We start from the raw sequence: 13227 nt of genomic DNA on the forward strand, positions 1-13227 counted from the left end.
GGTAGAAGCAATCCAAATATCCATTATGATGGATAAACAAATTGTGTTACATGATACGATGAAATATTATTCAGCCATAAAAAGGAACAAAGTACTAAAACATGGTACAACATGGATAAACCTTGAAAACATACTGAGCAAAAGAAGCCAGATACAAAAGGTCACATATTATATGAGTCCATTAATATGATATATCCAGAATAGGTAAATTCAGAGAGATGGAAGGAAGATTAGATGTTACTTAGTGGGGAGGCGGATGGGAGTTGGCAAGTGACTTCTCTTAATGGGTGTGGAGTGTTTTTATGGAGCGATGAAAAAGTTTTAAAGCTAGAGAGAGCCAGGGGTTGCACAACATTGTGAATTCACTAACTACCCAAGTGTACATTTTGAAATGGTTAATTGTATGTTATATGAATTTTGCCTCAAAAAAATGTCCAAAAAGGGAGCGAGATTGAAAATAAAGGTGTTTCTTTTTCACAATCAAGTGCTCTGTGCACCCTGCTTGCAGGACCCACTGTGTAATATTCCTCAGAGCAAAAGATGTTACCTGTACTTTCCCAGCCTACTGCTGACTATTAGCAATGTCTATTTGACCTTCTCCAAGGCTGCAGGGCCAGTTAGACCCATCCACCCAACAGGAACAGTCCCATCCTATTTGGATCCAACAACTGGATTAACCCCATGGTTCCCTTTTAAGCCCCATCATTCATGAGTACCACAGACCACAAGATATGCTAGGCCAGATAAATAAGAACCAATTCACCAAGGAGCATGACTTCATGTACTCAGGTCACTAGGGCTACCCACCTCTGGCCCGACCACAATTCTGGGAAAGAAGCCATTGCTGAGGCATATGCCAGCGGGGTGGCCATGTCTTCGTGCAGAGTTCCTGAAATTCATTTGGATGTTTTTAGAGAAAGCTTAGGGAAATGTTTGCATTACTCATACCAGCACTGTCCCTCAAAAAGATGGGGGTTTCCCATTCTGTCCAGTCCAAGACATCCTTTCCATTCTGCTAGGATATGTGGGAGTGGGGAATATGATTGTCCCATCCAGCTCTTTGGCCAGCCCCCATCTCCTATGCGGATACACAGAAACCCACGTACACATGTTGACCCATATGGTAACCTTGGGTCATTCCAAAATACCATTTAGATGGAACGTGACTATAGTAACTTTTAGTTTCAATATCTGCCTGATGTTTGGAAACTCAGCAGCTTCCTGTCAGTTAAAATGTGATTTAAACATTCTATTGTATACAAGTTGTGCTTCCTGCTTTACAAGAGTCCACATTTAATACTACCTTCCTGTCCTTTCTGCATAGCAAGTGATGCTGAAAGTTACTCCGATTTTCCTTTCCATGTGGTTTACTCTTACTATTCTTTCTCTCCTTCTGCCTCATGGATTTTTTTTCTCTGTGGGATAATTTTCAACCAGTAAACATACTATAAACTGTCTTCTCCTCTTCAGGCCTCAAGATAGCCTCTCTCTGTCTCTTCTTATCTCCTCATCATAGGAAGGGCCCAATGCCTCTAAGAGGGTAGCTTCACAGTAAGGAACACAACTCTCAGCCACCCAATGCCATTCTGTGTGTCCAAACCTATTTCTTATACAAGCACATCACTTCTCTTCCAGCCACCTTGCATATTCCTGCTAAGGAGCAAGAGAGCCACATTATGGGAACAGAAACAGTCTCCTCCATTCAACAAATTATGATCATGTCCAGTGTGGGGTGGCTTCTGGTGCTGACATATTGGAGTGCAAAGAAATATAATTTCTCAACAGGGGCAGCTACAACTATGTTCTAATGCCACTGAGGTGGAAGCTATTTAGTGAAAACATATAAAACCCTAATGTTACCTGGGCCCCAGTCTGAAGGACTTTACCCAACTAGACCAAACTAGTATGCTCCTTACAACTCTTAGCCCAGAGTGGATTGTTAATTTATCTTACAAAATTATACTATATTCATTCTGTAACCAAGCAAGGTGCCATGCCTCTGGAGGGACAGGCACTCAATGAATATTGATGGATCATGTTGAGCCTAACATTTGGGAGGAAAAGACAAAAAAAAAACAAACAAACTGTCATTTCATCAAATGTCGGCTTCCCAAAAGCTCTCAAAATAACTGGGCATATTGAGGTTCCAGCAGTGGTTTTGATTGTCCTGTGGGATCCTGGGGTTCTGTCGGAACAGGCCCAAGTTTCCATAAACTTTTTTTTTTTTTTTGGTAATGAGATGAAGTCTTGCTCTGTTGCCCAGACTGGAGTGTAGTAGCGCAATCTCAGCTCACTGCAACCTCTGCCTCCTGGGTTCAAGCGATTCTCCTGCCTCAGCCTCCTGAGTAGCTGGGACTACAGGTGTGCGCCACCACGCCTGACTCATTTTTGTATTTTTAGTAGAGACGGGGTTTCGCCATGTTGGCCACGTTGGTCTCGAACTCCTGACCTCAGGTGATCCGCCTGCCTGGGCCTCCCGAAGTGCTGGGATTACAGGCGTGAGCCACTGTGCCCGGCCCTCTATAAACATTGAATACAAAAAAACACGTGTGTGTTGAAATACATAATATTTTGAAACTGTAAGAATAACAAAAACAAAAAACACTGAACAAACAGCTGGTAAGTTATATACAGAATGGCAACTGAAGACCACCAGTGGGTTAGCAGAAGCCGTCAGGTTACTCATTTGTCTTCAAACCTCAGGAGTTATGCTTCTGCCCAAACTTCTTGTAAGCTTCAGAAAGACTGTGGACTTTCATAAAATCGAGCAGTCTGGTCTCCATGCAAATCAGGACCTTGTTGTTGTACAGCTAAAACATAGAGTGCTGAGAATATTCACTGTCATTCAACCCAATTGCAACATTTTATAGTTACCAAAACAACCTCATTCTCCTTAATAAGTAGCTTGTATACATTTGTGCTTAATAGAGATGAAATAGTTCTTTCAATCTGATTTTTAACATAATGAGGTGCCAACTAAGATTCTGAGTGAAAAACAAAGAGCTTCTCCCACCATGGAGGGAGACTAAAGGGGGAACAGATTACCCACCCCTTGTGACTTGGATGTGTCCTTTTAGAATGGGAGCATGAGCTCAAAGATGCCATGGCAGCTGGTGAGCACGGAGGCATATAATTCAGCCACTGCCCAGCTGTGTGCTGCAGTCAGAGAGCATACTCTACATCTCGCCTCTGTCAAATTAAGTAATCATCTGTCATGATGGAAAACTGCAAGTGCAGGTCAGTGTTGGTTTAGATACAGCATGCACCCTCCACCAGCTGTCTGGGTGGGTTCATTTAAACAATTTGAGATATACAGTCAGTACCTTCCAAACATAATACATTAAGAGGCAATTCTTAATTTTTTTAATTGACACATAATTGTATGTATTTATGGGGTACACAGTGATGTTTCAATACATACAATGTATAGTGGTCAAATTAGGGTATTCCATCTGTCACCGCAGACATTTATCATTTCTTTGTGTTGGGAACATTCAAAATCCTGTCTTCTAGTTATCCAAAGATATATCGTAAATTCTTAACTATAGACACCCTACAGTGCTATAGAACACCAGAACTTACTCCTCCAATCTAGTTGTATTTTTCTATCCTTTAACCTAGTGGTCTCCAACCTTTTTGGCACCAGGGACCGGTTTCATGGAAGACAGTTTTTCCACAGATGGGGCAGGTGGCATTAGAGTCTCATAAGCAGCACACAACCTAGATCCCTCACATGTGCAGTTCACAATAGAGTTCACACTCCTATGAGAATCTAGTGCCACCACTGATCTGACAAGAGGTGGGGCTCAGGCGGTAATGCTCACTTGCCCACTGCTCACTTCCTGCTGTGCAACCCGGTTCCTAACAGGCCACAGACCAGTTCTGGTCCATGGCCCGGGGGTTGGGGATCCCTACTTTAACCAACCTCTCCCTTTTCACTCTCTCAACCCTTCCCAGCTTCTAGTAACCACTATTCTACTCTCCACTTCTATGAGATCAACTTCTTTAGCTCCCACATGAGTGAGAACATGTGGTATTTACCTTTCTGTGTCTGGCGTATTTAACATAATGTCCTCCAAGCTGATCCACGTTGCTGCAAATGACAGGATTTCAATCTTATTTATGGCTGAATCATATCCCATTGTATAGCAGTTTTTATTAAGGCGTCATATCTAAACAAGGTTGTAACCAAGCGCTTGGGGTGAGGATGTAGACTGACTTCAGAACCGTGCTCGAGACCTAGTGTGATTCCCTCCAGTTCTTGAAAGACTTCTTCCAATAAGTTTGAGCTTTGGAACACGAGATTGTCCCATGGGGCTGCAGGTGTCAAGGCAGGCCTTTTAATGCAGTAGCCAAAAACAGCATATCCAGGGCTTTCCTCACTTGCATCCTCCCATTCATTTCTTCCTCCTGTAGGTGAAAAGCTTGAGCATACAGATGGCAAGCTATGAGCGCTTACCCAACCCAAACCCATACTTATCTTGGCTCACGTGGTTGAAGCTGCAGAAGTGGGAGAAGCCATTCTCTGGCTCTTCCTGGCTGGCAGCTGTGAATCCCGGTGTGACTTCCCCACTGCAGACTTCTCCTTACCTCACACTGATAGGACCCCTTAGATATGGTGGTATTTCCCAGCAACAGAGAGGCACTGCTTCATCCTACACACCCATACTTGCCCTCGGAAGCAGTAAAGCTATTTACAGTGTCCAGTGGGGCATGAAATCTGAAGTGGAAATGCTGAAACTCTGGGAAGAATTTAGGTAGGTGGAGTGTGATTACTGAAGTTGAAATTTGTCCAGACCAGAGTTAACCACTAATGCTATAAAAAAGAATGCTGTGGGCTCATTAAACTACTTTCATTCTACCTGAACCTATTAATATTGTCTAAATCATTGAAAAATCTTATGTCCCATTAAACATGAATGATGAAAATAGGTAACCCCTGAGCAGACGGCTGCCTGTACGGAGCACTGTTCAAAACCACAGTAGTCCTCCAGGATCTGAGAACACTTGTTTTTAGCCACTGTGATTGACATAAGCACGTGCCGTAAAATTTACATAGTTACCAGGGCTTTGGGGCAATGTAACAGAAAATCGTCCTGGATATATTCAACTAGCAACTAATCTTGAAATGTGCGTGACACAGCAAATGTTTTAGAAAGAGCCAGAGGTATTTCAACAATGTCCTTGGTAGCCTTTCCATAGAGAAAGGGATAAGGCAACAGTAGGCAGAGGCAGCACCCCAAGAGATTCCTTTCTTGACATAGGCTCTTATCTGGTCCTTGAAAGTCAGTAGCACCAGTTGCCCTACCCTACACTCCGAGTGTTTCCCCCAAGCCCAAGTTGGGGGTACCACTCTGGAACTGGAAATAATAGCTGGTAATAAGTGTAAGCGTGTGGTATGCCTAGTGTGTGTATGAGTACGTACAAGCGCTGGGTGACCACATCTTGAGCATTTTCAGACTCTGTCCTGTACTCAGAAAATGGGCAAGCCTTGATGGTAGGAGAAAGGGCCCCCACATCAGATGATTTCACTGAATTGCAGCACTGCTGCTCCCCCTCACCAGCTCACAAAGAGGAAATGCCCAATAACCACTGACTGATTTGGAAGGAATTCGGAGCGGACCTAAGCACAGCTAAGCTCCCTCCAGAATTCAAGTCTGATGTTTGTCTGAGTTCCGTGGCAAAGGATCTGAAGGATCCTTAAAGGATCAATGTGGCCACGTTAGGGTGTCCAAATAAAGGCTAATCTGTATCAGCAAGCCAGGATTCAGAGATAGACAAAAGGATGACATTGGCAAATAATATGGCAGGGAGTGGCTACAAGCAGGTAAGGTTTCCCAAGTGCTAGTTTGGCAATAAATCAGTATCTGTTCCTAACTATATTCCTTCAGAGCCTTCAGCTGTTAACCTTTTAGTAAGAAGTACCGACGAGACCAAGATCCTATGATGAGAGAGGTTAAACTTAAAAAAGAAACACAAAATAACTCGGTTTTAACATTTTATTGGGTAAATGATTTTAAAGGTAATAACAATAGTGTCAAAACTACTACAATATCTTTCCACAGCCATACCTTACAGACCCACATAAACCTTCTCATATTTTTTTCTTTTTGCTCATATTTAATATTTTAAAGCCATACATGTCATATAAAATGCCCATTTCCAATAGTTTCTTCAAACTATTAAGCAATTAAATGTGGAAGGAAGGAGGGCCTAGTTATACTGGAAGGGGTTTCAGGTAATCTGTGATGTCTTACGGTAATCAAAAAACAGGTTACTAAGAAAGAAGGAAAAGAGGAGCTACTCCAGGTAGCTTTTTGCTCATTACAAGTCTCACCATTGTATCACCAAGAACTCATTATGCTGGTGACAGATTCAAAGTAATTTTGGGGAACATATAAAACACTAAAATAACTTAGAAACTAGATCCAAATATTTCAAAAGTAATCAACTTTGATATACAAAAGTAGTCAGAGGTGGTTACAAAAGTTTGTTTGCTCAGTGCGTCTATGTACCAGCGCAGTTACTGGGTAGAGCAAAATAAAAGGTTCTTTTTCTTCTGAAATAGCAATAAAAAACAAGGAAAACATATCTTTGTATATAAAGGATCAATGCTGGTCTTAACAATAATGTCATCAGAAACCCTTAAATCGAGAGGCACACAACGGGTTTCCACTTTTAAAAAATAAAAGGAAAGTCACCAGTTTATTTAAATGGAGGAGGTGCTCACACCCCTCAAATAAACTTAATTCATTTTAACATCACTAGCAAAAATCACTTAGAAACTGTACAAAAATAAAAAAGTTAACACATTTAATCCTGCAAGGTTTTTGTAAGGACCGGAAGGCAGGCTTTTGAAGCAGCATTTGGGCATGGCTGGGGGCTTCTTTGGTTTGATCTAACACACATAAGAGATGGAACCTATTCCAGATGACAGTTTCAAATTTCCTCCACATATGAAGACAAGATAAGAGGCCAGTATACAAACTTCCGGTGTGCTGGGCATTGGGACTGTATGTGCTGCACTGAAAATCTTATAACTGCTTTAAGCTTTAAGGGTGAGGGGAAGCAAGCCTTGCACTTCCTCCATCAATTTCACTGACCTCTCATGTTAGGGGAGACTACAGAGGGTAGTAGCACATTCTTGTGCAGTCAGAAGGCCACTTGAGGGGTGGGGGACAATTTGTTCTTTTAGAATCTGGTACCTGGCTGACCTTGTTTAAGAACAAGAAAACCCTTCCAGAAATGGAAGCCTTTTGCTACATACCAAAGCAAAGTACGTACTATTTTTCCAAGAGGAAAAATACCCAGTTGCATCTGAAAACGGAAAACTTAAATGGAACGAATTAACATTTAAAAGGGGCTATGTAAACTTTGTGCTACTCAAATGAAGTTCAAGTATTACTTCTGAGCTGTTTCAAGATCACTGAACTCATACAATATTCTGATGATAAGAGTGCAATTCACATTTGTGTTTCTGAACAAATAAATCACAACTGGCTAGAACACAACCTGTGCAATTAGAACCTTTGTCTGAGTTAAAGACATGCTACATATTTCAACATGTTCAAAGTTAATTCATACCACGTAATTAACAGCTTTGTATATACGACAAAGGTGAAAGGGTCTAGCATTTGTTTGAAGCACACCATTACAGTTTGTATAACACCCTTTACACTACAAAGTCTTTTAGTCAAAAGCTACTTAGAGACAAAAATGCACTTTGCATTACTTGAATACAAAAGGAGACAAAACTATCCTTTTCCCCCAAGCCACGTTGGGAAATATTGCTGACCTCGTCCTTTAAAGCCTGCAGGATGGTTATTTCTTCAGTGTAACATTATTACACTGCTAAGAAAATCTGTATAACATCTGCATATATCAAGGATTTTAAAAAATCTGATATGATTTTAGAGTCTGCATGACCAGTCACGTGACCTGCTCAAGATTGATTAGCACCGTTAAATACATAAACACACATATATGTATGTATGTATGTATGTATGTATAAGTATATGCACACACACACATCTATGTATGTAATAAATCTTTGCTAAAAAAAAACTTCTAGCCATAAGCTCACCCAGGATGAGGAGCCTGTTGAACTGATGAGATGATGGATAAGATGGATTTCACGATAATATTGGTCTATTTTGCCTTTCTTCAGTTTGCTTGTTTTATTTACCTTTTTTCTTTTTCTTTTTTTTTTTTTTTTTTTTTGCAGCAGACAATATCATTCAGCTTGTGCTCAGTTTCCCTATAAGGGTAAGAAAAGTTTCCATCAGGTAGCCACTTGTTTTTATATTGAAAGACTAATCTGCTCCAAAATGCTCCCAAGTAGAAATGACAGGACTCGAAATCCCTTTCTAAAGCCCAACAGCTAACTTTTTCTGACTAATCTCTAGCTTCATTGAAACTGGCTACCAAGATTGCATTTCAGGCTAACAATTGGCTTCTTAGTTAAGGCATCACAACTGAAAATGGTTATTTCAACAATGGATGCTGTGGATGAAGGAATACCAACAAACTTCTAAGAACTCTCATCAAAAACTAAAGCAGTTTGCTGTGCCCCAGTGGCAAGCAGAAGGAATTTAGCCCATTATCTCACAAACTAAGAAAGGATTTTCGAATTCTGAACTAGCAGTCTGTCACTTGTCACAGTAACTATATGTATAAGCTATATCACTTTGATATTCACTGACTTTTTTTATAGTTTTAGAATATATATTCTGCAGCATACTTTAATTCATCACTTGATATGTTGGCTTCCTATTTGAAAAAATTATATATATTTTTCCAAAGGGGTGTGTGTGGGTGGTATGTATATATATACCACCCACACACACACACACACACAGACACACAGACACACACACATATACCACAAAATGAAGGTCATCTTCCTCCAGAATAATCTGTCATTTTTCCTGGGGATATATGTATGGACCTCCTATCTACATCAGTAAGTTATCTTTGTATGCATCATGGCAAGACTGTCCTTGCAGATGAGCTGGGCTCTTACTATAGCACATCTGAATGCCAACTCCATTTTCACAGGTGTGACATAACATCAATGTAGTAAATGTGTTTCTATCAAAAGTATGTAGTGCAGAAAGAGATTCAAACTATTTTATAGTATCTCTAAAACTCTAGTATTGTCCCCATGACAAACATATCTGAAATCATGACAAATATGAACTTTTGTTTCACTAAATTATCTTTACCATATCTTTAGATGGTAGCTAAAATGGACTCTAGCCAATCATGACTTACTGAAACCTAGAGCTAACAAATTTAAATTAATATAAAATAGACAAATGTCTCTTTTTGGTTATTTGCTCAAAATAATTTTTTTCAGCTTAAAAAAATACTTAAGAGTAAGGAATTTGTCTAATCTTCTGTTTCACATATAGAAACAATAAAATTTTACAAGAATATTTTTCTAAATTGCCTTTTTTCTAACCCCTCTTAATTCCACTTAATTATATTCTTCTCAAAGGCACTAAATTCTGTATCTGCTCTCTTCCTAATATTTGCTGCTCATAAAAATGTTTCCTGTAGCCTTTTTGAAAGGTAGTTTGTACCTTCTCAAAACAGTGTTTTAGTTTGCAAATTGGCTCTATAGAGTGGTGAGGCAGTCTCTTCTATGATAACCAGCACACTAGGGATAAATGATTTCTCTCTCTGTGACAAGCCCTATCATGGACCTTTGAATGCTCACTACTAGAACTAAAGTTCATACATTTTCACCATGGGAAAAACATATACTTAAGGAGTGAAGACCCAACTACTAAGCTGTCATAGCAAAGTGAATTTCAGACAAAAATCAAGAGTAATATACAAATAACTGAATTTGATATGAATGAATCCCAAACTCAGGTATCAAAAAACAACTATCTTACTGAGGAAGACTAAAGACAAACCTAAGTAAAATCCCTAAAAACTGCACACTTTCTTCCATCCACAGTCAAAGGAAGGGAGGGAGGGAAGGAAGAAGGAAAATGGGAAGGAAGAAGGAAAACAGGAAGCAAAACAGGAAGAAAGGCAAAGAGGACAGAAAAACAGAAACCTGACTGAGATAGCAAAGCAAAATTCTACACAATATTGGAAGGAAAAAAACCCAAAATTACATATGCTGCAAAAAAAAAAAAAAAAATCAACGATCTAAAATAATAAAACGGGATCTTAACAAATGCCATTTCTCTACCCGTTACCATGATGATCTTAATTGACGATGTCGAAGCTTCACCATGGCAACGGAAACTATCATCATAAAATGGTACAGTAAAAGAGATAGCTAGACCAAGAAGGTGTAGGGTCTCCTGGGAAGAGGTCTGCAGAGAGGCCCAGTGACTGGTTGTGCGGCTCAGTGTCAGGAATAATGGTTGTATGGCGGAAGGGGATGCCCAATGCCATTTTGGAAATGATGATGCTGACGATGAGCAAGGTATTCAGCATAGCTCAGGGTCATCTTTTCACTACGATACCTGAAAGAAAGTCAGGGAAGAGAAAAGTTAACATCGAGAAATAGGTGACATGCCATTGTCCGTGCTAGGAAGGACCTTAGAGATAATTTTATAGATCAGGAAATGGGGTCCCAGAGAGAAGCAGTGACTGCCCAAGGTCACAGAGATAGTAAGTAACAAAGCTAAGATCAGAACCTGGAAATCAAAAGTCTGAGTCCAGTGCTCTTTGCACTCTACTACTCCTTGTTTAAATTGTTCTTTTAGAATTTTTATTGCCCCCTCAGCCCCAGTTTTCTAACAGGAGTATGCATGTCATTCAATTCAGTTGATTATTTTTCTTCAGAAATCTTCCACCTCTCCCTCTTTTACTGTTCTTTTCTCTGTCCATACATCTACTTAGGTCTTACCATTAAGTAACAACAAAAACAACTTTTCTTAATTCTGGTATCCTGAACTCTCACTTTTCCCCATGTTGGGCTTTCTTTTCATTGCCACATTTCTCAAATAGTTGTGTATATTTTCTGCCTTCAATCCCCATCTCACACTACTACTCAGCTCAGTGCTCTTTGGCTTCTGCTGCCACCCTTCCATGGAAATAGCTGTCAGAAGGCTTCCCCTGACTCAGCTTGACCTTTCCATTTGCTCATCACACCCTTAAGCTCTCTGGTGCTAAGGATTCTATACCTCCACATGCCCCTGGTTCTCCCCTGCCTCTCAGATTGCTCCTTATCTCTGAATGCTCCTATCCCTGCCTTGCAGAATTTTGTTATGTTTCTGTATTTGGTTATTTTGACTCTATACTGTCTCCCCACAGTGAACCCTATCCTTACAATGTCAATCATATCTAGCCATGAGCTCATACATTTTCATTGACCTACTAGATATTTCTATATAGATATCCTAAGAAGCACCTCATATCCAAAGTCAATGCATAAACTTAACATGCTCCTCTTGTGGTCCCTACTTTGATTAAAGGGATTACCTTGGTCCCTTTTATCTAGATTAATGCCTTGACTTCCTTCTTTATTTCTAAATGATGACCCAGTCCTTTCATTTCTTCCACATTATTTTCATATCGATCCCCATCTTTCTTCCCATCTCACTGCCACAGCTCTAGTTAAGGCCCCTGTTGCACCTCTTTGGACTGCTGCCACAGATTCTTAGATAATACCAATGCTTCCTGGCTCATTTTCCTGTTTCCAATTCCATTCTTATACCTCCCCAAGCCCATCTGATTAAAATCCTTCAATAGCTACCAATTGCCTATAGAACCAGGTCCAAACTAGTTACTCTGGAACTCAGGACCCTCAATGGTCTGCCCAACCTACCATCGGGCCACATTTTCCTCTAGTGATCAGCTTCTCTATTACACTGAAAGATCAGCCCAATCAGACTATTTCGCATTCTCAGAACTTGCTTTGTACTTCACCACCCTTGACTCACAAGGTCTTCCTTAAGGGAATCCCTTTCCTCCCGCACTCTCTACCTGTCAAATATTCCACCCATTCTTCAAACCCAGCCCCCAGTGGACCTCTTTGAAACTATCTGTTATCCCCCTCCCACCCTCTTAGAATTCCTCTTTCCCTATTTCATGGGAATAGATCTTGTATTATCCATCATATTCTGCCTTAGATTAATACTTTTGTCCATGCCCCCTCTATTCGCCTCCACTGTGAACTCAGGGAGAGCAGGAATGGAGGTATTTCTGAATTTCTAACTCCTCAGAGCTGAGAATAGGCCATTTTTAGACTATAGGCGTTCAATGTAGTTTTATGGAATTGAAATAAATGGAACTAGCAGCCCATTTTCCTAAAGTGTATGTTTTTTTTCCTTTTTAAATAAGCATCCGTATTTTTTCATGCTGAAATTTATTTAGCATTTGAGTTTAACTCAATTGTGTTTTTCAGCAAGCTAACAAGTTTTCTTGGTAGACTTCTATCACTGCCAAAATTCTGAGGTTAAATTTGAATTTGAGGACTGTTTATCAGAATCCTGGGGTTCTGCGAAGTAATGTCAAAAGCTAGCCAATTGCTAATTCAAGTACTTTCTCCAGTAAAGTAGTCTACAGTCTCCAAGGGCTTGCTCGTACAAAAGCCAGAGTAATCACACAGAGCTAAAGATGGGAAAGATAGGCTCATACATCACACAGGCTTTACTACCAAGCAGAGTTCCATTGTATCCACCCTCAGCATGACCCTGCCATTCATTTCCACTCTGTTTCAGAAAAGAGAAGTGTAGTTAGAGATACCAAAGAAATCAAAGCGTTATAGGCATACACATCAAAATGTACAGGTTAGCCTTGTGCTAGAAAATGTCTTCTGTACCTGGTCAGTTTTATGGTTTTCCTGAATTCATTAGTAATTGGAGCTTTGTATCCTCCTTTCCTCAATAAGGAGTCTATGGTCTGAATATGGTCCCATCCTGTAGAGAGTTGACCAGATAAAATATCAGTCAAGCACATGTAACAAGTACCTTTAATTAAATACAAAATGACTTTGTAGAGGTCAGCTATCACTGTCACCAAATGCCATCAAATCTTTTGGTCCTAAAAACAATCACACAGAAAAGCTACGATTTTGTCCTTTACAAAAGCAGGGCCATCAACCACACTCCTTAAATTCTAGCTATCCACAGTGTCAAACAACATTGGCTCCTTTATCTTCACATTCGAAGTCAAGGGGTCTAAGGGGCTGACAGAAATTGCTCAGTCGTGACCGTAACAAACTATATCTGCTGTACTTTCCTCTAACAGCGACATCTT

The 13227-nt window shown here is 40.2% G+C and overlaps 1 protein-coding gene across 2 annotated transcripts in view; it reads right to left on the reverse strand.

The window, feature by feature from the left end:
- Positions 1-8863: 8863 nt before the first annotated feature.
- Positions 8864-13227, reverse strand: part of AMMECR1 (Alport syndrome, mental retardation, midface hypoplasia and elliptocytosis chromosomal region gene 1) — a 141726-nt gene continuing 137362 nt past the window's right edge. For both annotated transcript variants that reach the window (XM_011951680.1, XM_011951679.1), the window contains 2 exons: positions 12791-12887; positions 8864-10487 (listed from right to left, as the gene is read on the reverse strand). In XM_011951680.1, coding sequence (XP_011807070.1) covers positions 10373-10487; positions 12791-12887 — 212 coding nt within the window. In that variant the 3' untranslated portion in view covers positions 8864-10372. The remainder of the gene's footprint in view (positions 10488-12790; positions 12888-13227) is intronic.

This window comes from Colobus angolensis, unplaced genomic scaffold (assembly GCF_000951035.1).
Source record: "Colobus angolensis palliatus isolate OR3802 unplaced genomic scaffold, Cang.pa_1.0 Scaffold324, whole genome shotgun sequence".
In the NCBI taxonomy this organism is placed as follows: Eukaryota; Metazoa; Chordata; class Mammalia; order Primates; family Cercopithecidae; genus Colobus; species Colobus angolensis.